This window comes from Rhynchophorus ferrugineus, unplaced genomic scaffold (assembly GCF_030347505.1).
Source record: "Rhynchophorus ferrugineus isolate W39M unplaced genomic scaffold, kcgeb_rfMv2 rfM2, whole genome shotgun sequence".
NCBI lineage: Eukaryota > Metazoa > Arthropoda > Insecta > Coleoptera > Curculionidae > Rhynchophorus > Rhynchophorus ferrugineus.
Genome location: NW_027472581.1, coordinates 82854603 through 82881424, shown reverse-complemented (window position 1 = coordinate 82881424; position 26822 = coordinate 82854603). Strand labels below are relative to the sequence as shown.

At 34.9% G+C, this 26822-nt stretch overlaps 5 protein-coding genes across 11 annotated transcripts in view; 3 read left to right on the top strand and 2 right to left on the bottom strand.

Moving 5' to 3' along the window:
- aop (ETS variant transcription factor anterior open) overlaps positions 1-11560 on the top strand; it is a 43104-nt gene extending 31544 nt beyond the window's left edge. The window contains exons 1-7 of one of the 4 annotated variants that reach the window (XM_076396650.1): positions 4821-5079; positions 8105-8215; positions 8275-8510; positions 8570-8949; positions 9009-9305; positions 9368-9617; positions 10194-11560. In XM_076396650.1, coding sequence (XP_076252765.1) covers positions 8213-8215; positions 8275-8510; positions 8570-8949; positions 9009-9305; positions 9368-9617; positions 10194-10638 — 1611 coding nt within the window. In that variant the 5' untranslated portion in view covers positions 4821-5079; positions 8105-8212 and the 3' untranslated portion in view covers positions 10639-11560. Of the gene's footprint in view, positions 1-4792; positions 5080-8104; positions 8216-8274; positions 8511-8569; positions 8950-9008; positions 9306-9367; positions 9618-10193 lie in introns of those variants that run through there. The other 3 variants (XM_076396648.1, XM_076396651.1, XM_076396649.1) reach the window with 3 other exon arrangements.
- A 2078-nt stretch (positions 11561-13638) lies between these two features.
- LOC143191490 (putative cytochrome P450 49a1) lies at positions 13639-17182 on the bottom strand. 3 transcript variants are annotated; one of them, XM_076396652.1, is made up of 6 exons: positions 16896-17182; positions 16642-16839; positions 16311-16566; positions 16044-16256; positions 15886-15992; positions 13639-14523 (listed from the first exon to the last, which is right to left on the bottom strand). In XM_076396652.1, the coding sequence occupies exons 1-6, from the start codon at positions 17041-17043 to the stop codon at positions 13715-13717; spliced, it is 1731 nt and encodes a 576-aa protein (XP_076252767.1). In that variant the 5' UTR covers positions 17044-17182; the 3' UTR covers positions 13639-13714. The 3 variants fall into 3 exon arrangements, with proteins under 3 accessions (XP_076252767.1, XP_076252768.1, XP_076252769.1); XM_076396653.1 differs by having other exon boundaries at positions 16642-16836; XM_076396654.1 differs by having other exon boundaries at positions 16311-16548; positions 16896-17072.
- Positions 17183-17224: 42 nt separating this feature from the next.
- Positions 17225-19385, bottom strand: LOC143191498 (KICSTOR subunit 2). Of its 2 annotated transcripts, none has more exons than XM_076396670.1 (8): positions 18843-19385; positions 18650-18790; positions 18455-18597; positions 18121-18397; positions 17882-18063; positions 17710-17827; positions 17557-17652; positions 17225-17500 (listed from the first exon to the last, which is right to left on the bottom strand). In XM_076396670.1, the coding sequence occupies exons 1-8, from the start codon at positions 18921-18923 to the stop codon at positions 17330-17332; spliced, it is 1209 nt and encodes a 402-aa protein (XP_076252785.1). In that variant the 5' UTR covers positions 18924-19385; the 3' UTR covers positions 17225-17329. The 2 variants fall into 2 exon arrangements, with proteins under 2 accessions (XP_076252785.1, XP_076252784.1); XM_076396669.1 differs by having other exon boundaries at positions 18650-18796; positions 18843-19034.
- Positions 19151-21704, top strand: Polr3C (RNA polymerase III subunit C). Its single transcript, XM_076396655.1, has 7 exons — positions 19151-19211; positions 19729-20118; positions 20185-20560; positions 20614-20762; positions 20815-21089; positions 21157-21396; positions 21459-21704. The coding sequence occupies exons 2-7, from the start codon at positions 19776-19778 to the stop codon at positions 21591-21593; spliced, it is 1518 nt and encodes a 505-aa protein (XP_076252770.1). The 5' UTR covers positions 19151-19211; positions 19729-19775; the 3' UTR covers positions 21594-21704.
- A 467-nt stretch (positions 21705-22171) lies between these two features.
- Naa15-16 (N-alpha-acetyltransferase 15/16) overlaps positions 22172-26822 on the top strand; it is an 81820-nt gene continuing 77169 nt past the window's right edge. Inside the window, exons 1-10 of the mRNA XM_076396643.1 lie at positions 22172-22348; positions 22610-22694; positions 22796-22928; positions 22989-23118; positions 23183-23317; positions 23377-23720; positions 23948-24105; positions 24164-24378; positions 24804-25085; positions 25143-25356. Coding sequence (XP_076252758.1) covers positions 22292-22348; positions 22610-22694; positions 22796-22928; positions 22989-23118; positions 23183-23317; positions 23377-23720; positions 23948-24105; positions 24164-24378; positions 24804-25085; positions 25143-25356 — 1753 coding nt within the window. The 5' untranslated portion in view covers positions 22172-22291. The remainder of the gene's footprint in view (positions 22349-22609; positions 22695-22795; positions 22929-22988; positions 23119-23182; positions 23318-23376; positions 23721-23947; positions 24106-24163; positions 24379-24803; positions 25086-25142; positions 25357-26822) is intronic.

The following is a 26822-nucleotide window of genomic DNA, read 5'->3' as shown; positions in this document are numbered from 1 at the left end:
CATATTTGCCTTTTCAGCTCGGTTACTACAATAAAAATTTACAATTTCTATAGGTTATTTAGTAACTTCCGACAGGCAAAAAACTTCCGAAATTTCATAATCTTCAATGTCGTGTAGTGACAGGTAGTACCATAAATCCCTAAAAATTTTAAATAAGTTTAGATATTTTTACACCTGTAGACCCCTATTACCACTAGCAATAGTCCGTTTAGCATCTTTATTAAGTGATTTATGAATTAATTACCTCTATCGGGGATCTCTTTAGAACTTATTTATAGTGAAAAAAGTTTGGGTTACATGTTTACCGTTCTTCTCTAAGCAATGAACCTTTCCCTATATTTATGGCAGTATTATTGAAATATATCTTTGGGCACCGATTAAAATAAGTAATAATCGAAAGGTACACTGATTGGTAAATAAGGCGGGTGAGGTAAAGCCCACTCTTATAATATTTGATTAAATATTGTCATATCGCGTAATCATTTGGTATTTTTAGACTACACTGCATTACCTGCAAATTATTATCAAATTTATTATTTATTATTAACTTTAAAATATTTAAATACGCTGATTGTCCTGTTATTATATTAAATAGTTACGTTGGTAATTTCAATCATATTTAATACCTCCTTTACTGACGTTGGAAAAACTATAGGGTTAATATAACCTAACTATTTGGTCGACCAATAAAAAAACCTTATAGTCTATTTAAAGTGTATTTGTATATGCGTCATAGAAATTCCAAATTTAAGGTCAAACGTCGCAATGTTGCCGCATCAACTCCGAGTTTTAGTTAGGTCTGGCTTAACAAAAATAGTAATTAGTAACAAAAATGTTATCAAATTTAATTTATTTTAACATTATAGTGCATCTAAAAACTATAGTTAACTACACAACCACAATAATTTATAGGTTAGAGTTATAACCTCTTATCACTATTTCTTTCAAGAATTTTGTATACGTCTGACAACTAGACGGCTTTGACAGGCTGATTTGTTTACGTGTTGAACTAATCAGACAGAATTGTGTCTCTTTTTAACTAGAATAAAATGAGAAGGAAAATATTGTCTGATTCTAAAACGAATTTACAAATTGCGACAGGCAATACATTAAACATCTTCATGACGCATATACAAATAAACTTTGAATAGACTATATATGTTTTATTTTACTGATCGAAGTAGCTTAAGGGGGTTTAGGGGCTAAATTAAAAAAAATCGATATTTTTCATATTATTACTGCTTAACCCTTCAAGAATATGCCCTTAAGAAGATTTAAGGGAAATTACTTTGCTCGAGACTATTGACTGTAATCGAGCTATCTCAAGTTTTTCTGAATCGATATAGTTGAAACTTGGTGTGAGTCTTTTCCATATATTCTTTTATCGTAAACTATAACAATTAGGATTTGTACTACTTTATAAAAAAATCGGAAATATCCAAAAATTTGTTAAAAAAAAATTCTCGTATTTTCGGACACCTGTAATTTGAACAAAACACATTATGACTTTTTAAAAAAATCTCTTTTTTTTGTTCGAAATTACTAGAAAGGTCACAATCATGTCAACGAATTATGTCTAAACCTATAACCTTATTAATTATTAATTTTTTTATGTATTCTTTAAATATTAATCAGTATCAAATAAAATCAATTTTTTTTTTTAAATATTAATTGTTTTAATAATGTTTGAAGGTTTGTGAAGACGTTGAATAAGGAGGATTAACAAGAAAACGTGACTCACATTCCAGATCTTAATTCAACCGAACCCAAATATCAGTCACAAATGATATTTAAATTCAAAAATAATTTTAATTAAAACCATTTTAAGAAAATGAATTATTGATAAGAACTTCGACGAAGTACTAAAAAGGGTATTAGTTTTTCAGTTAGATCAACGAATCTTATTATAAAAAAGCTTACTACAAAATATACATTTATGTAGTAACAGGTCAATTGAAAAGTCCCCGGCCTACCATAGTAAAATACATTTTTTTTGGCAAAATTAGTTTGTTTTACTCAATATAATTCCCTTCAAGGGTGATACACTGATCATAGGGACCCTCCAACTTTTCGATGCCATTTTTGTAGTAAGATTTGTCCTTTGCTTCAAAATAGGTCTTAGTTTCGGCGATCATCCCTTCATTCGACGAAAATGTCTTCCCAGCGAGCATTCTTTTGAGATCTGAGAACAGGAAATAGTCACTGAAAGCCAGATCTGGAGAATACGGTGGATGAAGAAGCAATTCGAAGCCCAATTCATTGATTTTTGCCATCGATTTCACTGACTTGTGACACGGTGTATTGCCTTGGTGAAGCAGCACTTTCTTTTCCTTCACATGCTATTGTAGCGACCTTGAGGATGTCGAATTTTACATCGTGGAATAACGGTCTACAAAATACCCAGAAATATAAACCCAGATGTTGAACATGGGCGGGGTGCCAGCAGCGCCAACTAGAACCCGATAACGAATAGCTGGCAACCCCGAGACGTTAATCTGGGATGTTATTGAAGGGTATTTCCATTCATTCAGTGCTCATCCATCGTTTGGTTTAGACGTGCCACCATCGACTGCCCAAGCCTCGTCTCCAGGTAACACCGCTGCCATCCGTTTTATCTAATTGTATTTTTCACATTTTTTTATATAGCCAATAAATAACGGTCACATAATGTAAACACCACTGTTTCATTTCGTTTTACCTCCATTCACCGAGCCACATCATTTAGCCTAAACTATAATTTACAAACTAATGAACCGACAGCTATCAAATTTATACACGCATCTTTTGAGAGCTAGGGCCATATGAAAACATATGGATTTAATTCTAGTAGCGCCATCTATGTACCAAGCCGGGAACTTTTCAATTAACCTGTTAGATGCGAATTAAAAATATGATTAAAAATAAGCAGAAAATGTATTTATACCCTGTTTCTCAGTATCTGGTTTTAGGTTATCCAAACAAATAAGAGTGCAATTACTATAGAAGTTTATGTTTATATTACTATAGGTATTATGTTTAGCAGCTAATACTCATGTAAAGTATGAATTATAGGTAAAATATTATAATTTAGTAGCACTATTATTGTAAATTGCTAATGAACAAAAGCTTATTTATGTTAATTGATATGAAAACACTAAGCGATATGGGAGTTTCAATAAGTGCGATATGCGAAAAGGACTGCCGGGTAGGGAAGTGCCCTGAAAATAATATCAAAGATATAATGTGTAAACACATTCATGTTTTCTGTTTTTAATAAAAGAAGCAGCCTTACAACAGCTGCAACATCAAAAATGTGAGTGGAATTAGTGAAGATTACGGTATGCTTATTTTTGGCCGATAACCGATATTTTGTTAACCGATATTTTATAATATTTTTTTTAAATATATAATATATATTTTAATGAACCTTTAAACTTTAAGTTTTTGGTACCAAATTCGCCGAGGATGTAATTGAAAACAAAGAATTTCAAAAAAGGAAAATAAAATAAAAATTGAAAATTTAAGTTATCAAAAAAAAAACATCCCAACGATTACAATTATTAATATTTGAGTACAAATAATAGAATGAAACTTATAACAAAATAACATATAAAATGGAAAAACTGAATAACATATAAAATCAAACTTGTGTATTATGGATCCTTATATGTATGAAAACCTCCTTATATGTATGATATGTATGAAATAACTTATTGAATATAAAAAAAATTATCTGAAGTATTGAAAATACTGATGAAAAATAATTAAATCAAGAAAGAAATAAAACAAAATTTATATCAAATAAGTTTTTTTAATCAAATTTTTACAATCATACGTTGTTTGCTTGTGATGTTTCGTCTTTGTCTTTTGATGATCTATAGTATTTTGATGGGCACCAATTACTTCATAAAATCATATTTTTCTTTTTTTAATGTATTTTAAAGTCTCCTTTTACCAACTATGGGCTTATCTGGACTGGACCTACTGTTTAACGTGGCCTCCGAACCACGGTCCTCAGCATTAAGCCTACCGACTGGCGAGTGGCCAACTTTAGAAATCATCCCAGAAGACATCCGGTCTTACCCAACCTGGTTACTGGCGTGATTGGTATCATTTTCCTTGTCGGATTTTACACTCTTGCCTCGGACAATCACAAATTTTAAACAATCACAAACATAAATATATATATATATATATATATATATATATATATATATATATATATATATTCAAAAACTCAATTTATCGTTTCAGTTTTTATATATTTTTTTCATTTCCTCTATTACCAATAAGAACCAATTTTTTTTTTATTTAATAAATTTTTACAATCATATGTAACAAATTAACGTAGTAAAGTAAAAACACGACCATAAAATTAACAAATAATAAATTTACCACATGCAGATTATCAAACAAACATCTTGTTTGGTTCTCTGTAGTCATATTATTTAGGAAATTTCATCACGGCCATCCAAGATTCATTTTCCCAATTCCGAAAACCCAGGCAGCCCATAACGTACCCAGACACCATCTCGTCTGATGAAACGTCGTCGCCGTAGGAAGCCTCGGTGGCGGTCCAGATCCGTCTCCGGTCAAAACGCGTCAAAATCGCGACGAGCATCCAACGAGAGTCGACCCTGAAGCCCGTCCTGTTGGAATCTCGCGCCTCGCAAGTGTAGATCCGGTCGGGAAGAGCGGCAACGTCGCACATGTGGATGTGTGTGTGTGCGTCCTACCGAACTCCCGTCGTGCGCCCCCTCCATCTGCCCCGATCCCCTTCCGCCGCACCACCTCCTACCATGCGATCGTCGATGAGGCAAGTGCGGCTCACAAGTCCAATCAGTTCAGTGCGGACCTCCTACGACATCGTACGCCCCGTAAGGTGACAGAGCCCCGTCCCTGTCACAGTTACCGGTCAGATAACGTCCAACTTCCAGTCAGGCAGCGTGTCGTACGAGACGTCTCATTTTCCGCGACTGTGGTACCAGTGAATTCGATATCTCGTCGCGACGTAGTGCTATGTGTGTTTGCTGAAAGTGAACTGCTCCCGATAATTTGTGATCGATCTCCCGGTGTAATACCTTCAAAGTGGATCTAAAGGTGACTGGTTTTTATTATTAACGCGACAGGCGAGCAGACCCATCCCAAACCGTCAGCGGCTGGAGATGATGCTACCGCCGCCGAGTGATATCAACCGAATTCCCGGCAAGCGGGAAATACCCGCGTCTAAATTTATCTTTTCCCGTCGGCCACTTGTTGATTTATCGTTCTCGGAAGTGTAGAGCCACGATAATCGTCCACTTCCTCGAATCTGACCCCACGCGAGCTAAAGGTCGCGACTCCTTCGACGACGCACCAAAACAACAACACTTCCGCGCCCCCCGCCCCGCCCCCAAATCGAACAGCTCCTACTGATCACGGCCAGTCTCTAAGAGCGCGCTCCATTTTTGACACCCGAGCGATAAGTCTTTCGCATTTCCCGAGATAATTCCCAGTCCCCGCTGTTGAAAACAACGCGAGTAATTCACACCGTTCCGATATTTCCACAAAACAAGTGTCCGATCATTTAGAATGTAGAAATGTATAGTATGGAGAGTTGCATAACACGTGTATATTATTCCCCCCGATATTTAAGGTAGATACGTCAACAAGCATCCATAAACTTACAATAAAATATACAAAATGACGTTATTACAATGGCAAATGAATTTACACAACGATTCGACATTGTCAAATAATTACAACACTAATGTTTATATTTATTATCTATGCAAAACGAAATATCAGAGTGTAAAAGAAGCACTCACTCTACAAATCTGGTTATTAATTAATTTATAATTCGAATTCATGTTATCTTGTTACTTAGTCTTAGTATTTTCTCGCAATCCCTTATTACTAATTCTACAGTTTTTATTTATCGCTCTGGAAACAACATCGCATACTTTACATTACATCATTGAACCCAATCGAAATATCTATAAATGAATGACCGATTATTTTATTATTAGTATATCATTCATAATCAAATAACACGGAATTACAAGAAATGCTCTTTTATTAATCTCGGTAAGCCGTTTTGGCCGATGTCAGATTGAATCGAATCAATCAAGAATTAACATAAGTACCTGTTGAGACCGTCCATCATCACTGATGATAATGAGTATATTTATTTCGGGTGATAATATTCGACGGCGTTATTATTGCGACATTGTCGGATTTCATCGGAAGTACAAAGGAAATATTAAGACCGCTCTAAACTTGGCGTGGATAACGTTGCCAGATCGTTCATCAATTCGTATTTCGCATTTCCGCGTACATAAAGCCGTCTATTTTGGAGGAATAGCGCCCGATATAATTCTGCTTAGAACACTGATAACACTTAATTGTACGTGGATTTAAGTCACTCGCTGAAAACGATAACCGTATTTGCAGAAGGATTACGGAAAAACCAGAATAAAGGCTTTAGCGAAATGCAAGCCGAGTTAATCCTACGCCAAAAATTGTTCGTATTATAAAGTTATGCAATCCGCAAATCGCCCCCCCAAGAGTATGCAACCCCCGGACGGATGCATAGCGCGGAAACCGTCGTCCGATCTAGAAATAGACCTGGCTCTCGGCGGTGGCGATGGTGGACGCGGAAACACGGCTCCAAGGAGCAGGGAAGAGAAAAAAAAAACTAGTATAATCGCTAATCGGCACATAATGGAATGGACTGACGTTCGCGGAAGTAGTCGAAGGTTGAACCGCGTTTCGAAACCAATTCAACACGGCGCATTTTCCGAGGCAGTGGCGTTCCGTTTCCTTAACAATCATTGTTTGATGTCAACCAATCATGACTAACTCTTATACATGAGAATATATTACCGTATCAGTCTTATGACTGTTTAACACAATATGAGAACAATCAGATAGATTAATATTTTTATTTTGTTGGAAACACGTGCTAAACAGCATAACTTATGTTATTTATTTTATTATTACAAAAAAAAACGGATTTATTAAAAACACCAGGAACTATAACGAGCCAACAGTAGAAGAATTTTCATCACCGAAACGATATAAATGTGACGGAAGAAGCTTTGACAGGCCATAAATTAAAGAGCCATTTTTCTCGGAACTCAAACTCGTTTCCACTTCCATCTATCATCGTTTCCTCGCATTCAAACAAGAAAACAACGAAACGTTCAACTCACTTCTGCTACAGTCTGAGCGTATATCGCCGTAATCCATATTATCTGATATAATTCGCATCACAATAAACTTAATTCCCTTTTTACTGATTATTTATTTTAAAACGGTATAAATAGATGTAGCCAGTTCCTTTTTGTTCTATAAATATGACACGGACTAAGCCGTCAGAAAAAAAAACAATATTTGTCCTCGACTTTATGGCTCAGCTTTTTCGTAAACGTAATATTTTATATTTCCATGTGATAGTAAAGGGGTTACCGAAAGATTTCATCCCAACTAACTAGACAGATTTATTTTGTTTTTATTTATTACCGTTACATGTATGTCAACATTGCAAGGTTACGGGGTTAATTAGACGGCTGATGATTAAACACCGACGGTGAAAGTAGATTCCTCTATCGTGTATAATACCGAGTTTACATAACCTACCCTTTTGTACTGTTGTCGTGTATAATAAGTTGCATAACTTCGATGTCAAAGGTAATTCTGATCGACAAACGGCTCTGAAATTCGGCGTTAGGGTCATCGATTTGGAAAAAGCGAGCGTTTAATCGTTATTGGGCGATAATACCCGAATCAATTACCGGGCGCGGAAAATTGGAACGTTCGGAATTCGAACGGATCGTCGTCAATAAACAGGTTTAATTGCCGATATTAATGATCCGCCGATAATATCCAGGGAAACGGTCAATTTTACGCGCTCGCTCACTCTGACGTCAGTTCCTATCTGATTAACTTGTATTTCGATTAATTAGGGTGTTGTTGTATTCGAGTCCAGCCCTTTGATCGGCTCGAAGTGAGTTTTAATTAACTACACATTTCTCGTCGGTAGTTATAGATATATCTGGTATTTTATTCTTGTTTCTTGAATTAAATAAAAGTGTTTGAATAAGTTAGCCTTCTAAATGAGGTTTAAATGATTCTTGAACTTTAGTTTCGGGACTATTCAGTCGCAGTAGCAGTAGCTCCCTATATAACCGGTCTTATATCTATTAGTCTAAATATTGTGTTCGTAGATGGAAATTTACAAAAATATAAAGACATGGTGAGCCAGAAACAACGTAGGGAATGGCTTTTGTTCAACGTTTCCATTTTTTGTTTCAGAAGCGCAAAATGAAGCTGGTCCCAGGCCCACTGCCGCCTATACCTACGACGACATCAGGTTCGCTACCGTTACCGTTGCCTTTTAGTCCCGACCTGCTATGGCGATATCCGCTCGGGTTCCCGTCAGTGGGGAGCCATCCCTCATCGCCACTGTGGGACTACAAGAGCCAATTGCCTGGTAGTCTCGCGACGGACCCTCGAGTGTGGAGCCGGGAAGATGTGGTAACATTTTTAAGGTAAGGACGACTTTTCCCCGTATGTTGAGCAGGACGGCTGATAATAACGATGTTTCCAGGTGGGCTGAGCGTGAGTTCGACTTGCAGCCTATCAACATGGAAATGTTCCAGATGAACGGAAAGGCTATGTGTTTGCTGACTCGTACCGATCTGTCGGAAAGGGCTCCAGGCTCGGGGGATGTTCTCCACAACGTGCTGCAGATCCTGGTGCGCGAGGCAAACAACTTGAGGATTCTTCCGAACAGCCCTATCACGCCGACATCCCGTCATCCCTATCCTCTATCTCCACACACTTCACAGCCTTCGACGCCCAGCTGGAACGTCATTACGTCACAGGCAGCATCCGATTACCACTCGACTCATACTTTGGCGGCTCATTTAATGGCCCAAAGTAACTCGGTCACCCTTAGTCCAGCGCCGTCTTTGGACAGCCAGTCAGGTAAGGCAGAACACCACAGAAAACAACCTGACATCATACTAAAAGATTCGTACTTACAGGCAGCCCAAACCACCCTGATACACCAATGAGCTTCAGTCACTCTATCTTCAGTACGAATGGAGGTAGTTCAAATGGTTCCGGTTCGAATCCCAGCGACAGCGACGAAGACGATAAGTTTATAGAGTCCAAGAACGGATACATGGGCAGTCCTCCGAATACACCCGGATACATGAATATTCCGCAGATGCCGTTCCTCACCCCACGCAGTCCCAAGCAGATGGAAAGCCTTAGCAGTCCTGGACTATATAAACGAGAGTTCTTCAGCAGCAATACCGACAGTTCCGAACCTAATACCAGTAAGTTAAATCAGCTTTAGTAACTCTATGACGTCTAACTTATATTTTTGTTCTCTTTCTAGATGGCCGACTTCTATGGGACTTCCTACAACAGCTATTGAATGATCAGGCTCAAAGGTATACCAACTATATAGCATGGAAGAATAGGGAGACGGGAGTGTTCAAGATCGTAGATCCAGCTGGTCTAGCCAAATTGTGGGGCATACAGAAGAATCATCTGTCCATGAATTATGACAAAATGTCCCGGGCTCTGAGATACTACTATAGAGTGAACATCCTGAGAAAAGTTCAAGGAGAAAGGCATTGTTACCAGTACGTTTTATTTATTAATAAATTGATGTTTATAATATTTCTTACCATAAACATACCCTTTTTTCTTATATTTAACTAACGACTCGATATTAAATGCCGTTTGGTTAATATATGGACATAATATGGCAATTTAACTATCACACATTATAAGCCTAAAAGACTGAGTCTTCTAGGTCTTTTTGGGGTTATCGGTATCTGACCAGTTCTTATGTTATTCGTTGATGTACTTTTATCCACTAACTCATTATCTTATATATTTCTCCAGTGCGTATACTTATATTTTCAACTTCCAACACAGATCTTGTATTCTAAGTATTTATTCTGACATTGGCATGGTTCATTAAATATTTGTTTCCCTGTTTTGTGCCATTTTTCCGTTAATTTAAAACATTTAGTATTTTCCGCTTCCTTAACAAAGTGCGGAAGCGGAACTTTTTAAAAAATGTATCACAGATATTAAACTGAGACAAGTTGTTTTAAATTATATCAATACCCGTGTATTCTTGTATAATTACTGCTTAAACTAATTAATGTTTGCTGATCTAGTTTAAAATTAAACATTGTTTTTTTTTACAGGTTTTTGCGTAATCCGAGCGAACTGAAAAACATCAAGAATATCTCCCTGCTCAGGCAACAGATGTCACCCACCACAACCAAAGCTCCAACGCAAATCCAAATGATCCCTCAGATCTCCATAAAGGCGGAACCCATGGACCAGCAATCGATGCCAACCGCCACCACGGCCAAAGAACAAATGCCGCACGATTTGGCAGCTTCCCTACCGCCACACTTAAAATTGAGCGAAACGCAGAAGTCCGCGTTAACGTCGTTATCTCAACAACAATCGAGCAGTTCCCCGCACGAGAGTAAACCAGAGGATCGCGTCCACATCGAGTACCACCACGACGATAAGCCTACAGACTTGTCCATGGAAGGCCCGACTGACCTGAGCAGTAATAGCAGTCGACACGTCAACATCGTGTGTTCGCCGGATCCCCCCGTGACAGTTCCAAGTCACTAGTCCCACGGCCCACTGTCGTTATGTTATCTTTTTGTTTTTTTTTACTTATTCTAAAATAAGACTCAAGTGCCAATAAATTTGATTCGCTAGTGATGACTAACGAAATAACATGTAAATAGATAGGATTAGGTCTGAATGCGAGAACTGTGCAATTCATTTTTTTCTGTGTGTGCCAAAAACAATGTTTTTATTTTGTTTATTTGGTTCAAATTCTTGGTGCAATGGGTCCAGGAGGCATTGCCGGAGACACCGTGACCCTCCTTCCCCCTATGTGCAACTTTGGCAGCTTTAAAACAATAAATTGTAGAAATTTATTTTTAGTAATGTCTATGTGCATGTTTTATGTTAAAAACGAACTTTTATATATATTTCATTACAACGACAATAATGTTTTTGGATAAATTTTAAGGTACAAACAAACAGTAGAGTACTGGAACATACATACTGAAACTCCACAAGAAGCCGGTGCCAAACAGAGCATATTTTTATATAAAAAATCATAACCACCATTTGACTGGCTATTTTAGATATATATATAAAGCACATTCCAAATAAGTCTTTTAATTAAAAACTTTTTATAAGTATATATATATATATATTTTGGACAATGAAATCAATTTATAGTAATACATAAGTTCTGTGGCTGTTCTTCCTGTGGCTCTACTACTGTGATCTCTAAACATATGACTCAACGATGTGTGATTGAAAAAAATAACAAATTACTGTTATATATACATATATATTTACAATTAACGAAATATTACTTGTAGATAAGTATTTGGATTTTTATTATTGCGAAACAGAGAGAGAAAAGAAAACGACAATATATTAGAAACAAAAAAAGAACTAGGTCTTTTATTACTACGAGTTGTACATACATTTGTTATTAGATAAAAAATGAAATAAAGTAATTTCTATACAAGCTCTGTTTTATTATTTGTTCCACCTTATACATCTGTTATGAAAGGAAAATTATTTAACGTGTGCAGTGCAACTTACGCTATTGTTTTTTTTTTATTGAAAATCATTCATTATTAAAATCAATCTGTGATTTCCTGAATATCGAGTGTGATCAAGTTTATTGTCATAATTCACTTAGGCTCCATTAACTATGAAAAAAAATTCAGGGTCTGTCTCAAAAGTTTCCAACATACTAAAAAAACTAGTGGGTTGTGGCAGGTTATTAAATTTTACGTTAAACTAAAAAACTGTGTTGAGGTTTGATATGATAGTTTCAGAGAGGAAGCTATGTCATAGACCAGTATGCAGCATCAACTGTTGTTCTAATTATCAGCGAGTTTCCCACGAAGCACGTAATGGCAACCCTACCTCATCCTCTTTACAGTATTGATTTGGCATCGTTGGGTTTCTTGTTCCTCGGTAAGTGATGCTATCAGGAAACAATAACTTCCCAACACCATTGCTTTCAAGGATTGGCAGAAGTACCATCAAAATTTAATTGTTTATACATTTATCAGTAAATAAAGTTCTGAAAACTGACAAACTCTATATAAGGCACATTTGATTATTTGCTATTCCATTTAGATTTCGATGTAATTGATGCATTTGTGCATTGATCATTTTCAAATAAGATAGATCCATTTTACCATCTTCATATTTCAACGAAATAATGGAGTTTCGGGAAGGGTGATAATAGTCCGCTCGTTTAAAGAAGAGGATTAATTCGGTTTAATTTGGTTTTTGTTTTTGTAACTTTCAACAAATCATTCCTTTTGCTTCGAGATACGAGCAAATATTTACTAAGCAAATAGGCGTGACGTACGTTGTTGTTTCTCGCATAGTTTTCCCACAATTTACGAACGCCGTCGTTCGCAAATAGTATTTGATTAAACAAAGCAATCTCATTTCCTTGTAATAACATTAAATCAACACAGAAACGTTTTAAGTGACCTAACATTGGACGGACTTTGTTGATAAGTACAGGCAACTTATCATACACATTGCACCTTTAAAAGGGGTCTTTCTCAGGACTATCTGGGTCATAATTGATAAGAACTATGACCAGCGTTAGAGAGCCAGAAATAAATATGGTAGGGTTTTTGGTTTGTTTAATTTGGCCCGATTTTAAATAAGTATTTAAATCGCAAACGAACAGTTTGAAAATATATCAAATACAATTTGCGAGAAAGAACTTTGATTATAGAGGACTGGCAATTACTTTTTCATTTAAAGTAAGCGAATTTACTGCAAAAACATGTGTTTTCTTTGTTTGTTCACGGTGTTCTTGGATTACTAACTATTGCAAATGGTGACAAAGCATTACACAATTAAAAAATATTTTTTTTATATCAGTGGTTTAAAAGCACTAGTTTATGCGATGCACATCAAGTTTATTTAGTGGTAGGTTGCTAATCAAAGAAGGCAAAAATTGAAGGCGTTTGAAAATCAAATATGTTTTATAAAAACAGAAATAATATATTGTGAAAAAACAGATTAATTTCACTAAAGTGAAGTGACTTTGATAATTATTTTATTATACCTAAGTTTGTGAAATACAATGATTACTTAATATATAAAAACTAAAATATAACAATAAATACGTAGATAATGTAACAATAAATGCAACGCGCGCCCTTACGCGAATGGGATGAACGATGTTAACGAAGTTACATACCAGCGCTACATATTAAACGCGTCATAGCTTATCTTTTCCATGCGTAGTGGGGCTCACTCTTAATTGTTCTTAAAATTCAAAGACTGTTACATCCACCAGTTTAAAGTTCTGATACATTATCAGTTATTTTAAAAAATATTTCCGTAATATATCTACTATTTATATATAACTATTTCAAATTAGAAATCATGAGATATGAGTGAAGTCTTAATTAAAAATGAATAAATTTAACAGGAGAAAAAATTTAAACAATAATTTCTAGTATCATTAGCTAAAGAATCACAATATAAATTAAAACACCGCACAAAAGCATACAATTATGCTTTATTGACATCGTATTTCAACTAAATAAAAAACAACTGCAATTTATCACTACTTATTTATTATTTATTTATTAACAAAAAACAACGAAGTATAAACGTAATTATCATCGTTGAAACATTATTTCCTATCGTAGAAAGTAAAATTCAACGGTTTGGTTGGGCTGGAGAGCATCAAATTTGAGCTAGACATCTCCCCATAATTATATTCGATGTTAAACCTCTTCAGGACCTTGGCCACCAGCAAGCCCACCTGCATCTCGGCAAGCTCGCGCGCCTGGCAAGCTCGGGGACCGTGACCGAAGGGCATGGAAGCAAACTCCTGAAGATCGCGAGCGAGACGACCGACTTCCTGGTTGAGCCAACGTTCTGGCTGGAAGCGACGGGCATCTTCGAAATACTCTTCGCGCAAGCTGGCCAAGTGGGTGGCGATTAGGACGTACGTGCCTTCGGGTACCAAATACTTGTGGATGATAGCATCTCGCGCGAGTACGCGGTTCAAAATCGGTATCGGTGGTGCTAGTCGTAAGCTTTCCTTGATGCAGGCCTGCAGATAAGGCATGCGCTTCAGATCGTCTGCGGTGAGTTCGGTGCGGGTCTGCCCGTCGATTTCTTGTTGTAGCTTCTTTTGGCACTTAGGAGCCTTCGCCAAGTGATACAGTAGGAACGCCACGGAGTGCACGGTGGCGTTGGCGCCGATGATGAACATGTCCAGCAGGACGGTCATGGCATCTTCGATTAGAACGTCCTCGTTGAGCAACAAACGGTCGACTACGGAAAAATCCGCCGTCTTTGGGTTCAGATCTTTCCTTTCACGTAATGCGGTCTGGGCTCGTTCTACGTATTTACTCAGAATGGAATCGATCGAGTCGCAGTTACGCACCAGAGAACGCCAAGCCGGTGTCTCCACAAATTTCCATAGATGGAAACCTAAAAAAATTATAATTACCACCATAAACGCATAAACGATTATAAAAAGGTTTATTCATAAATGATTAGAATTTAATTGTATTTTTTCTTATAACTCTTTTTATCAAAGCTGAAATATTTCCTATAGAAGTACATTGTAGCAAGTAAAAACAATTGGTTATTAGGAAGAGATGATTGCAGTGGCTTTGACAGACAAAACAGCAATTGCCAAAGCAAAAATCACAATATTATAAAGCGCAAGTGTTTGATACTCTTCACGAAATAGTAAGAGCACATCCTCAACTGAAAGAAAGCTTTATATAGAGACAACTTTCCACGTTTAAAAGTTTTATGTATATAACTTGAGCAAGTGTTGGAAGCTGTTCCAAATGGCTAGATAATTCCAGAATTCATTTGAATTCGAGATACCGTTAAAGACCAACAAGAAGTGGCTGGGTCAGACCCTCCCAAACAATATGTCTGCCTGAGCAACAACTTTTAAAGAATGACTTAAGTCTGATGTTCACAAGATCTCTGTTATTACATTAATATCAAGAAGAATCTCACAAACAATGTTGGAACATTATTGATAATAAATAAATTAATTATATTAGGTGGTCAAAAAATATTCCACGTTTTTATAGTATTTTTGTTGCCAGTTATTACTATCTTTTTTAGAAATAATATTTCAACAGTTAATCTATTATATTATACCTATACCTATTCTTCAGAAATTTTAATTAACTTCATTTAAACATTACAAAATTTGTATCATCAACAAGTGAGAAAAAAACCAAACAAGGCATTTGTTGACCGAGATTACAAATGAGGTACTTCATGCGAAAAAACTTAAGACTTTGGTATATAGACCAAAGTTAATGTTATATTGTATATGAGCTATGGTAAACCATTACTCTCAAGTATGTAATAGTCACAATGAATATAAATGAAAATTTGAATACATTTTTCCAATAATAAGAATCTGTACAAAAAATATTAGCTATTTAACGATAAGACACAATCATATACCAAAATTAAAAGAATTTAATGTGAGTCCATCATATAATTTTTAGTGAATATTGAAAAACTCGTCAAAACAGAAACTGTTGTTTTGTGAGCTTCTGCTTTTTTATTAACAAGTAATAATAAGTAAGAACATTGATAAGAAATGTTATTTTTAAAACAGTTGCACTTTCAAACTTAATATTGGTTAATAATTGACGAAAAGATAACCCAAAAACAAATATTTGTTACAGTCAGTGCTTTAAACTAATGTCTTAAGACAAATGAAAAAATAAGTAACTAAATTAAATATATAAACAATCGAATAAAGCTGTTAGATATTCCAACTGTGGTAAAAAAACATTATTTACTTCAACTTACCAAACTCACATTTCCTGATAGCTTCAGTAGCACCATTAACTCCATCCAAAATCCTTCCAGGGTCCGATGTGGTACTTAAACCAGTTGTATCCAAAAACCCAAACTTTCTGTAACAATTTAATTAAACTCCTGGTTGAAGAACTAAAAAGTTAAATTACCTGTTCAGTGTAACGGCACACATACTCTCCAGACACCATTTTAAAATCTCGTCCTTAAAGTTCTTAGGTACCTCGTCTTGTAAGTTTCTAATATTCAGAACGCGTTCGACGAACTCATCGCATATCTCGTTCATTGGTTTGGCGTATCGATTTACGGAAGTCTTTATAGGATCATCGATGGAATCGTGGATCTTTTCCCAAGCAGAACCCGACCTAAAATGTCTTTTTGTTAGTATAGGGCCCAGAGCAATTAGTCAAACAACTTACATCAAGAAAGGACCTGCCTGTCTCAGTCTTCGATGCTCCAGACGATATTTTTCCACTGAATCCAAACAAGCCCGGACAGGCCGCGTGCCTTCGTTTCGGAAAACAATACTGGCATGTTCAGGGCGGGACAAAAGAAGGACGTCGCCACCGAAAGGGCCGTGCAGTCTCACCACGGGACCATAAACGTCAAAGAATTTTTGGAAGAAGCTTGCGTTACCGCCCCAACTGAGCAGGTTTCCTATAAGAGGGTTGTTTTCTTCAAGTCGATGATAAAATCACTGGCCTCGGAGCGCAATCACTATCCTTTATTATCGTTATAACGGGGTCTTACCAAAAAATTTTCCCAAATTCATAGTCTGAAAAAGTGCTCCGGCAGTAAACTCCTTACTTAAAGCGGGAACGTGACTCCATATGTTGGAAATTAATTTTAGACTCCTCGGACCTGGTACATCGTCGAAGACGCAAAATTTTTCGATAATTTTGCTTCTACCATCTTGTTCTTTAACTTCCGTTAAAATTTTCTTCACTACTAAAATATCGTTAGATACTTTAGTTAAAATAATCCACCAGTAAAAATAAATCTACCTGGTATTTCCTTTCTTACGACAGTCGCTGGAGGTGGAATACCATCAACCAAAGGGGTAGTTATCTGAGACGCGGTGGACTTGGCTTCGGTGGCACAATATCTAATTCCCAATACCACATTTGCTCGTATTTTCGATATTCTCCACATTTTTAACAGAAACAACACTTTAAACAAAGCCGCAACTTAACATTGACTATTTGACAATAACCGAAATGTCAAATCGGCATATTTAATTTGCCAAGGCTATAGCGACTTTTATTACATAGGGGTATGATAGGAATTAAATGGGAGTTAACATTTTTCCTAAATGTCATTTATAGATGTGTCATGTTTATTACAGAAATAATTTATTATAAAAAATACCAATTAATATAAATATATTAAAATATATATAGAATGTATACACTGCGGGTAATTAGTTTTATCGTAACGTTTACTTCGCGGAATTTTTTAAACTGACATAAATTTTTGTGCATCTCAGATTGGTGCAGAATTCGTTGATGAAATTGCCGATATAGGAATCTTTGTCTGACTTTTTTGATTCAAATAATATTACGAGATATATATTGGGTTCTACCATCGCAAAACAGTATGTGCATTGGTCCTAAAATGTTTCTTAAATTAAATCAAATGTGTGTTTGAAAATTGAGAAGAACTTACCTGAGAACTAAACTTCGTTATTGGTTTATTCAAAATGGGAAAATCGACGGTTTCAGAGATCATTCTTAATATGGTTTCCAACTGAGGTGGGCTCCTCTGCAATTAAAATTTACTCGAAAGTGAGGAAATGTTTAGAAAATAGGTAATACTCACAGGTGGATAAGATACAATAATAGGAAAACTGTCATAATCTGCTATGTAACTGTCCACTTTGAAATCAGACAATAATATGACACAAGCAGCATCATGTTTTCTTTGAAAAGAAACCATCCTAAAACAAAACCAAAACCATACAATATATATAAATGATATATTAGTTTCTTACTTCTGATAATAATCATGCTGCAGCTTTGAACAAAGGTGCCTCATATCAGTTGGTGTAGTTTGATTGGCTAAGGTGTCATGAAAATAAAGACTAAATTTGCTCAAGATTGCTCCACGTAGTTTTTGTAACCATAAAAATAGGGCAGGCAAAGGATTGTTTTTCAAAAAGCCCAGTTTCCAGGTCTGTTAATTGAAGATAAAAGAAATTATTAATCTTTATGAATATAATTAACCACTGACTTCTCTTTGCATTTTTCCTTCCCAGGCAATCAGTCGGGTGTGGGCTCCATGTATAAGCGCTAGTGAAGGTAAAAACTGCAATCTTTGTAGTTCATACATGGCCTTAAATAACTGCTGAAGCACCTCACATTCAAAACTGAATACAACCCTTATAGGTGTCATACAGATGTTGGTGAAGGTGTAGTTATTATTTTGTGTGATAGTTTCAATCTGATTAATGAGGTCAATGTAAACAATGTGTTTGTTACTCATAGCCATATTATACAATTTTTCATACCTAAAATTTAAATAATCAAAGTTATTTGTATCTAGAAATATATTTTAGAACAATTACAAATCTATGAGGCTTATCCGGGCATATACAAATTGAGTTATATTTTGACAATAGCCTTGCAATTCAGTCTTGGAATTCTTGCAACCATCCTCAATCTTCTTTAAGTCATTTTTCATATACTCAAATACAGCTCTTAGTGAATTCTACAAATGCAATTATAGTATACTAACTTAGTTTAATATTCCATAAACATACATCTTTTCTTAAAAAACTCTTCTGCTTATTTTGTAAAAAACCAAGCTCCATATAACTCTTTTCTGCTAAAGCCAATTGTTGCAAGAAGTTAAGAAACATAGTACGTGGACCAACTGGAGTTTTTGGTACTCTCTCTTTTTCCTGCAACTTGTTCTCATAAAATTGGAAGATATCGAGTATAGTTTATATTTACCACATGTTCTTTAGCCTTATCGAATGATAATTGAGAAATATAAGTGAAATAATTAAAAAGGAATTCATCCTCTTTCTCCATATTCTCGTCAAAGTATTTTACTGAACACTATTGCACTGATAAATAGTAAATAAACAAAAGATAAGGTTAAGTTGTCAAAAACTCCTGACAGAGTAGTTAGTCTATGATTTCTATTATCCACTTAGCTTGAACATTATTATTATATGAAGTATATAATGGAAATATATCAATTATTGAGAAATTTCTACATAGAAATGTGTGAATGCATAAACAATGAGTGAATAGAAAATAGTTTAAAATAAATTAGAAAAACATTGGACAAAATGTTCTCTCAACTAAAACTTGATGGTAAAAATATAAATTAATTGCAAAGTTACAATTAGCAAATTACAATACTCATTCCATCTCTAAAACAAATAAATAATAAGATGCTCATGTATATATAATACTTATGGTATTGCATATACTTTCATTATCGATTTTCTCCAATAACACAAAATACAGAGAAATTACCGTATAATTATATATATATATATATATATATATATATATATATATATATATATATATATATATATATATATATATATATATATATATATATATATATATTATAGAGAGAGAGAGAGAGAGATAGATAATGTGCATAAAGGCCTCATTGGAATTTCAAGTAAATCAGTTCAGTAGAACATTTACCATTTTTTTTACTTATCATTTCGAAAAATCTTCTTGAAAAACTATCTCAATAGGTTAATTTTTGGAAATATGAAAAAAGTCATATTTTCATATTACTAAACTAAAATACCCCCTTAATAAATTTGGGGTTTCTAACCTACTTCTTTTTATTTCATTTTTTTATGGTTAGGTTTCAAGGGGTATTTCTTAAATTTTTTGTTATAATGTAAAATAACAATGTCTATCACGTATGGAAAAGTAGTGTCCCTAATAATCTCTGAGAGATTTGGGCCGGTAGTCGAAAAAGTAGCAAATTTTCTATTTAAGTGCCAAAATAGTCCTTTATTATTTATTAAAAAAGGTACGGATTTACCTATATCGAAAATCAGAGAGTCCTTATGTGTTTTGATAAAGTATCGACTAGTGAGATTTAAGGCCAATAAAAATGAGAATCTGGCAAATTATACCCTAGATTCTGACAATGTCTTACTTATGTTAAGGTATCCGAAATATTTAAATCATGCCAAAAAATCATTTGGTGATGAATCTGAAATGATCATAGAAGAAGTACTACAAAGAGGTAAGTTAATTGACTTTTTCTTATAGATAAATATAAAAAGATATATTGAATAAGTTTTAATTTTAGGCTATTGGACTGCTTCAGAATTAATATTGAAAGTCTACGAAAGGCTATCAAGTACTGGTGATAGGACAGTATCATTATCTCAAATCAAAGACAAACTAGTTTACTTGGTTACAGCTAAATATCTTACACGTTTGCCTTATCCAAAACAAGACAAAGCAGTGCCCATATTAACTGTAGATGAATCGGAACAAAACCATTTACCCAATATAGACATCAAAGTTCTGGTAATGCACCAGAAAGGTGGTAAAACAGATTTACCAGATAAAAAAGTATATTGGGTTGTTAATTTTGATAGGTTCCATCAAGATATGAGGGATCATGTTATTTGTACAGCATTCAGTAAAAAATTTGATGACAATGCTGGAGATATTATCAGGTATGGTTCAAGTTACTATATAATATTTAAAATACTTACAGATATTATTTTAGAATATTTTTGAGACAGATGTATATAAGAACAGATCCGTGGACAGATATATCTAATCCAATACCTGCTTTAGAAGTCAAGGACATATTGAAGAAGCAGGCACCTTCTTCACACAGTTTAGCCTTTTTTGATCAATATATGAGTATTATTGGTAAATATATAGTGAATATTGTGACAATTTTATATTAATTGTTTATATTTAGAACAGGATAACAGTAAGCTCTTAAGGAAAGCAGGGGAGGCCAGTGGAGGGTCATACCAAATTTATCTCAAAGATGCTTTCACACAATTTGTTTGGGAGTTGATTGAGCAAATAGTGCTAGAAAAGTATGACTCAAAGGCTGCTAGGATTTTCAGGTTGGTTAAATTAAAACCATACATTGAACCTGACCAGTTACAACAGTTAGCCATGATTCCAGCCAAAGATGCTAAAATGTTGTCCTATCAACTTTATGAAGACAACTATCTACATATCCAGGTATAGTGATTATATTGTAATTATAGTATAAACACTATATTAGTTTTTATTAAATTTTGAATTTTAGGAGTTAAGGAAAGCATCAACTAATAGTGGCCCTACCAAAAATTTTACATTATTCCATATAAAGTTGAATAGTGTAGTTAGAATGCTTCTAGAGACCTGTTACAAAACATTATTAAATACTATGATTCGGAGGAATAATGAGAAACTTTTAAACAAACGTATAATAGACAAGAAACACCGAATTGACACAATCTTGATGGCAATGAGAGATCAAAATGCCACTGAAGAACAAATGGCAGATGTAATATTACTTTATACAATCTCTAAAAACTACATATATATATATACGTTATATATTTCCAGATTGAAGAAATGATTACCTTGTCGGAGAAGGAGATCCTAGAGAAAGTAAACAAAGTTATGAAAAACTTAGGTACCGTTGAACTGGAGGTTGATGATACAATATTTATGTTGCAGATGTTTTTAGTTTATCAGTAATTTATAAATAAAAATTGTTTACAAAAAATTGTATCCATTACTTTTATAAATATTTAGTATATTTATTTCATAGTTAGACAGATATATAAATATATGTTATATATAATACTACTTTTTAATATATATATGGTCCATCCAATAAATCAACTAAAACACGTCATTCAAATTTATGACGTTGCAATATTGCGACATTAATCTCTGATTACTAATATTTTGAAGAATTTCGTAGACATTTGATTACAGTACCAAAACAAATCGAATTTTATAGGCTGATTAGATTAAATGTTATGACGTCTAAGAGAGCATTCTGTCTGTCTTTAACTAGGGTAAAATGAGGAGGAATAATTCTCTGGCAGATTGAAAATAATTTTAAATTTTTAGAAACTGCATTTGGTAGTGTATTTGACGTCATTTATTACATACATTAGTTGCTTTATTGAAAAAATTATATGAATAATATATTATAGTCATAGATTATAGTATATATAGTAAAAAGAGAGATTACTTGGTCGGTAGACAACCAGATATCAACAAACAATAACGACCTAGATTACCGGCCGCTGTCAAAATTTGACGTATCATCCTTCAGTCACGTGACACGATCGACATTGGGATAGAATTTTCCAACCACGAGGTTCTCAGCCCTCGAAAAAAATTACTAGCCGGCTTACCATTTCTCAGTTGTGTGATTTTTTAAGATGCCCTCGAGCAATCCCTTACCGCCCAAAGAGAATGCTTTGTTTAAACGAATTTTGGTTAGTAGGGACGGCATTCAAATCTCGGCGAAGCCAAGGCTGAAATATACATACATAATTCAAAATATTTAGCGTTCTTCTGGGCGATTTTTAATTGTTCTTGGCGAGCGATTGACAAGGGTCCAAGATCCCCTGTGAAGCAGAAAATACGCAGTGGGCTGTGTGCTCGGATATGTCTTTATTTCCGTCTTGTTATTCCGCCTGTGATTTGTTTGTTTGTCTTATGCTTTCATTGACTGACCGCTGATTCCGTATTTTCAGAAAAGTTACGAGCACAAGCAGTATAAAAATGGGTTGAAATTCGCCAAACAAATTCTATCAAATCCCAAATTTCAGGAACATGGAGGTTAGTTTTAGAATAATAATATATCACAATTTCTATAAGTCTTTACTAATACTTTTATAAAACTGTCATTCAGTCAATGTAAAAATTAAATCTTATTTTAGAAACCTTGGCAATGAAAGGTTTAACATTGAATTGTTTGGGTCGTAAAGAAGAAGCCTATGAATATGTTCGTAGAGGTTTGAGAAATGATTTGAAGTCTCATGTGTGTTGGCATGTATATGGACTGTTGCAAAGGTACATCTTATACTATATTTCTTGTTTACTTTAATATATTTTGAATTGTTTACTTTTAAGGTCTGACAAGAAATATGATGAGGCAATAAAATGTTACCGTAACGCCTTGAAATGGGACAAGGACAATATACAAATTCTCAGGGACTTGTCTCTATTACAAATACAAATGCGGGATTTGGAAGGTTACAGAGTAAGTCTCTTCTACTATATACTATATTAATGAAGCTTATCTAATGCTTATATGTATATTACAGGATACAAGGTATCAATTACTTATGCTGAGACCAACACAAAGAGCCTCATGGATTGGTTATGCTATGTCTTTCCACTTACTAGAAGACTATAAGAATGCTTTAAGTATACTGGATACATTTTTGGATCAACAATTAGTAAGTAGATATTTACCTTTGATCATATAGAAATATATAGTGCTTATTTTATTTGGTAGAAACATGCAACTGCTGATTATGAGCATAGTGAGCTCCTTTTGTATCAAAATCTAGTCATTCAGGAATCAGGGGATCTTCAATTTGCACTCAACCACCTGGACATTTATTCAGCACAAATTGTGGACAAGCTCACCTTAAAAGAAAATTTAGCTGAACTTAATCTTAAACAGAGTAACTACAATTTGTCTGCCCGCATTTATGAAGAACTGATCAATAGAAATCCTGAAAATACTATGTATTACGAGAAGCTGATTAAAGCAAAGCAACTAACCACCGAAGAGGATATTTTGGATTTCTATTTGAAATATGCTGAAAAGTATCCTAGAGCTATGCCTCCCAAAAGGTAAATGATTCAATTACTATCTGTAATTTTAATACACGATTTGTTGAAGATTGTGTTGCGATTTGTTTGCGTCTTATAGGTTATATTTTTGACAATTGGGATTTATATAAATAGTTTCCGTTATTTTTTAATAATGGGTTAATTATGTTTCTTTATCTAGTTTTATTATTTTTATTATGTATTTTGTTGATTTTTTGTTCTAACACATTATTTTGTTCGTTTTAAAGGTTACCCTTGAATTATGCAACCGGTGAACAATTTAAAAATTTAGTGGATAAGTATATGCGAAAGGCGCTGTCGAAGGGAGTACCACCTTTGTTCGTGGATTTGAGAAGCTTATACAAAAACGCCGAGAAAGTTCGAATAATTGAGGATTTAATATTGAGTGAGTTTATATGTGTTTTATGCAATTGTGTGGTGCTTATGTCATTTTATTGCTTCAGGTTACGTGGATTCGTTAAAAAAGTGCAGCAAGTACAGCGAATCGAAGAACGGTCCGAAGGAGCCTGCTAGCGCCATCTTGTGGGTCTACTACTTCCTCGCTCAGCACTATGATTATTTAAAACAGACTGATAAGGCGCTGCATTACATCGAGACTGCCATTGAACACACTCCAACATTAATTGAGTTATTTGTTACTAAAGGACGTATATATAAGGTACCTGACAATATGACCATATATTAGCTTGTTTAATTTTTGTTTTTGCGTTATCAAAGACTATAATTTTGTCTGAATTATTGGCTAAGAGTCGCCTTAGTTAATTAAAATTAACTGATGATTCGCAATCGCCACAGATTTCATCTTGAAGGCGGGAATTATAACATTGAACACTGCATCTTTTATAATGGAGTTATCCTGTTTAAACAAATACCTGTAATAATGGTTGAGCAATTGTAATTGAGTAATCCCAATTTCTACTGAAAGAATGGTGTGCTACATCGTGTTTGTCTTGTAACTCCTGTCTTTGTTGAAATTATATTAATATTTGTGAAATGTGTTGGCTAATTTTGGTGTCCAGTTCAAAAGCCAATGGTTCAGATGTTAAATGGTGATTTTATAAAAAAAAATCTTGTGGTGAATAGCATGCTGGTAACCCTATAGAAGCTTACCGATGCTTGGATGAGGCCCAGGCGATGGATACGGCGGACAGATATATAAACTCCAAGTGTGCCAAGTACATGCTGCGGGCGAATCTCATTAAAGAGGCCGAAGACATCTGCGCCAAATTCACTAGAGAAGGCGTTTCCGCTATGGAAAATTTAAACGAGATGCAGTGCATGTGGTTCCAAACGGAATGCGCCCTGGCGTACCAACGTCTCGGTAAATATGGAGACGCCCTGAAGAAATGTCACGAAGTGGACAGGGTAAGATCTTTGTCACCCCGTTCAATTTTGATCTTTGATCCGTCATTGTTGCTTCAGCACTTCTCGGAGATTATCGAGGACCAGTTCGATTTTCACACCTACTGTATGAGAAAGATGACGTTGCGATCGTACGTCGGATTGCTCAGGTTGGAGGATGTGTTGCGAGGTCACCCCTTCTATTTCAAGGCAGCGAAGTGTGCTATCGAAGTATACCTCCATCTGTTTGACGTGCCCTTGAAAGACGAGAGTGCAGAACAAGAACTAAATACAGGTGAGTCTTTGTCTTTTTGTCTTACCAATATGAATTTGAAAGGAAAAAGTACTTCTGAGGAGTATTGTTGATTTACCAAGGGTTAAACAAATTGTAGATTTGTATCAGAATTATATTGTGGATTTAATATTAGGAGCAGGTATTAATTCAGCATTGACATCTATGTCATTAGTGTTTTATTATATACGCCATAAAGTTAAAATTACATCTTCCAAGCGCCGAGATCTATCAAATATGTGTGAAAGTTATGGTGCTTATGATAAAGTGTTTAAAGGTGATGATTTTGTTATCACTCACAAAAAGCTAGTGAAGTATTTTAGATTTGAGCCATACTGGTGGTAATCCTAATCAGCTTATCCTATTGAAGCAAATAGCAAAAGCTGGCGGCGGTTCACTCAACTGGGATCCAAGACGATATATGTTATTGAAGAATTATATTTACCAATTCCTAATTATAATAGTAGTTAGAAAGTGTTTCCTATAGCTTATGAAATATTCAAAAAGGTGGAAAATAGGTACTAGAGATATTGACACCGATTATCAATAGCAATTTGTTTTATCGCATGGCATTTTCTAAGACAGTGAAATCTACCATAATAATAAAAAATAAAAAATAATGTGAATATATCCCGGTGAACTATATCGTCATGGAATAGGGTTTACCTGGAAAGTTATATCACCGAGCAAAGGGGATAATTGAGCAGGCATGTTAGCACGTGTTGCTAGTTGTTTAACAGTTGACCAGCAACATAGATTGAGTTTAAGGTGAAGGTGCTTTGCCACATTCCACAATCCTTTGTTAACGCATCGTTATTCGGTTAAGATGCACGACAAACCAGGTAGAAAAGCTAGTGAGATACCTTGGACCGATTGTTTTTGAGTGGCACAGAATGGCTTGGGAGAGAAGAGAACAATCATCAGTCAAGGAATGTCCATCAACTCCAAAAAGTGATAGATATTAATTAAATAGAATGTGCAGGTGAGAGCAGTCCCGACCAAACAAGGCATCACCCATCTTCATCTCTCACCCTATATTTCGGATGTAGCTCCCCTAGCCTTTATCCTCCTTACGTGGCTGAAAAGAGTCATAAAAAGAAGGTGCCAGGGATTGGACTAGACCATCCAAGAGCGTCGGCAATGAAATGTTTATTTGTATTTTTAATAATTTTGATCGAATTTTAAATTATGGTGTTGTTTAATAGCTTGTACAATATTTGAGCAGCCTTGAGCTGACAAATACATTCAAAGAAGAAAACTTGAAAATAGTATTGTATAGTTATAAGATCAGAAGAATTTCGCTATATGAAAAGGACGGACAATATTTGGACGGATGGAATCATTTTTTGTTTTACTGGAAAAACATCCAAACAAAAAATTGCAATTAACAATTGATACATTGTGTCTCTTTTAAGATCTAACTCTGCCTCTGTCTTTATTGGTTATTTTCTTAAGTAAGATCAAGTAGG

Excerpts from the sequence above, each read along its gene's own strand:
- LOC143191490 (XM_076396652.1), bottom strand. The coding sequence starts at position 17,043 with ATGTGGAGAATATCGAAAATACGAGCAAATGTGGTATTGGGAATTAGA. Across the intron at positions 16,567-16,641 it reads GAATTTGGGAAAATTTTTTG|AAAACAACCCTCTTATAGGA; the intron begins GTAAGACCCCGT and ends ATCGACTTGAAG. Across the intron at positions 15,993-16,043 it reads TGTGCCGTTACACTGAACAG|AAAGTTTGGGTTTTTGGATA; the intron begins GTAATTTAACTT and ends AAATTGTTACAG.
- LOC143191498 (XM_076396669.1), bottom strand. The coding sequence starts at position 18,923 with ATGGAGAAAGAGGATGAATTCCTTTTTAATTATTTCACTTATATTTCT. Across the intron at positions 18,598-18,649 it reads AGAGTTTTTTAAGAAAAGAT|AATTCACTAAGAGCTGTATT; the intron begins GTATGTTTATGG and ends TTGCATTTGTAG. Across the intron at positions 17,828-17,881 it reads CAGCATGATTATTATCAGAA|GATGGTTTCTTTTCAAAGAA; the intron begins GTAAGAAACTAA and ends GTTTTGTTTTAG.
- Polr3C (XM_076396655.1), top strand. The coding sequence starts at position 19,776 with ATGTCTATCACGTATGGAAAAGTAGTGTCCCTAATAATCTCTGAGAGA. Across the intron at positions 20,561-20,613 it reads AATGCTGGAGATATTATCAG|AATATTTTTGAGACAGATGT; the intron begins GTATGGTTCAAG and ends ATATTATTTTAG. Across the intron at positions 21,090-21,156 it reads ACAACTATCTACATATCCAG|GAGTTAAGGAAAGCATCAAC; the intron begins GTATAGTGATTA and ends TTTGAATTTTAG.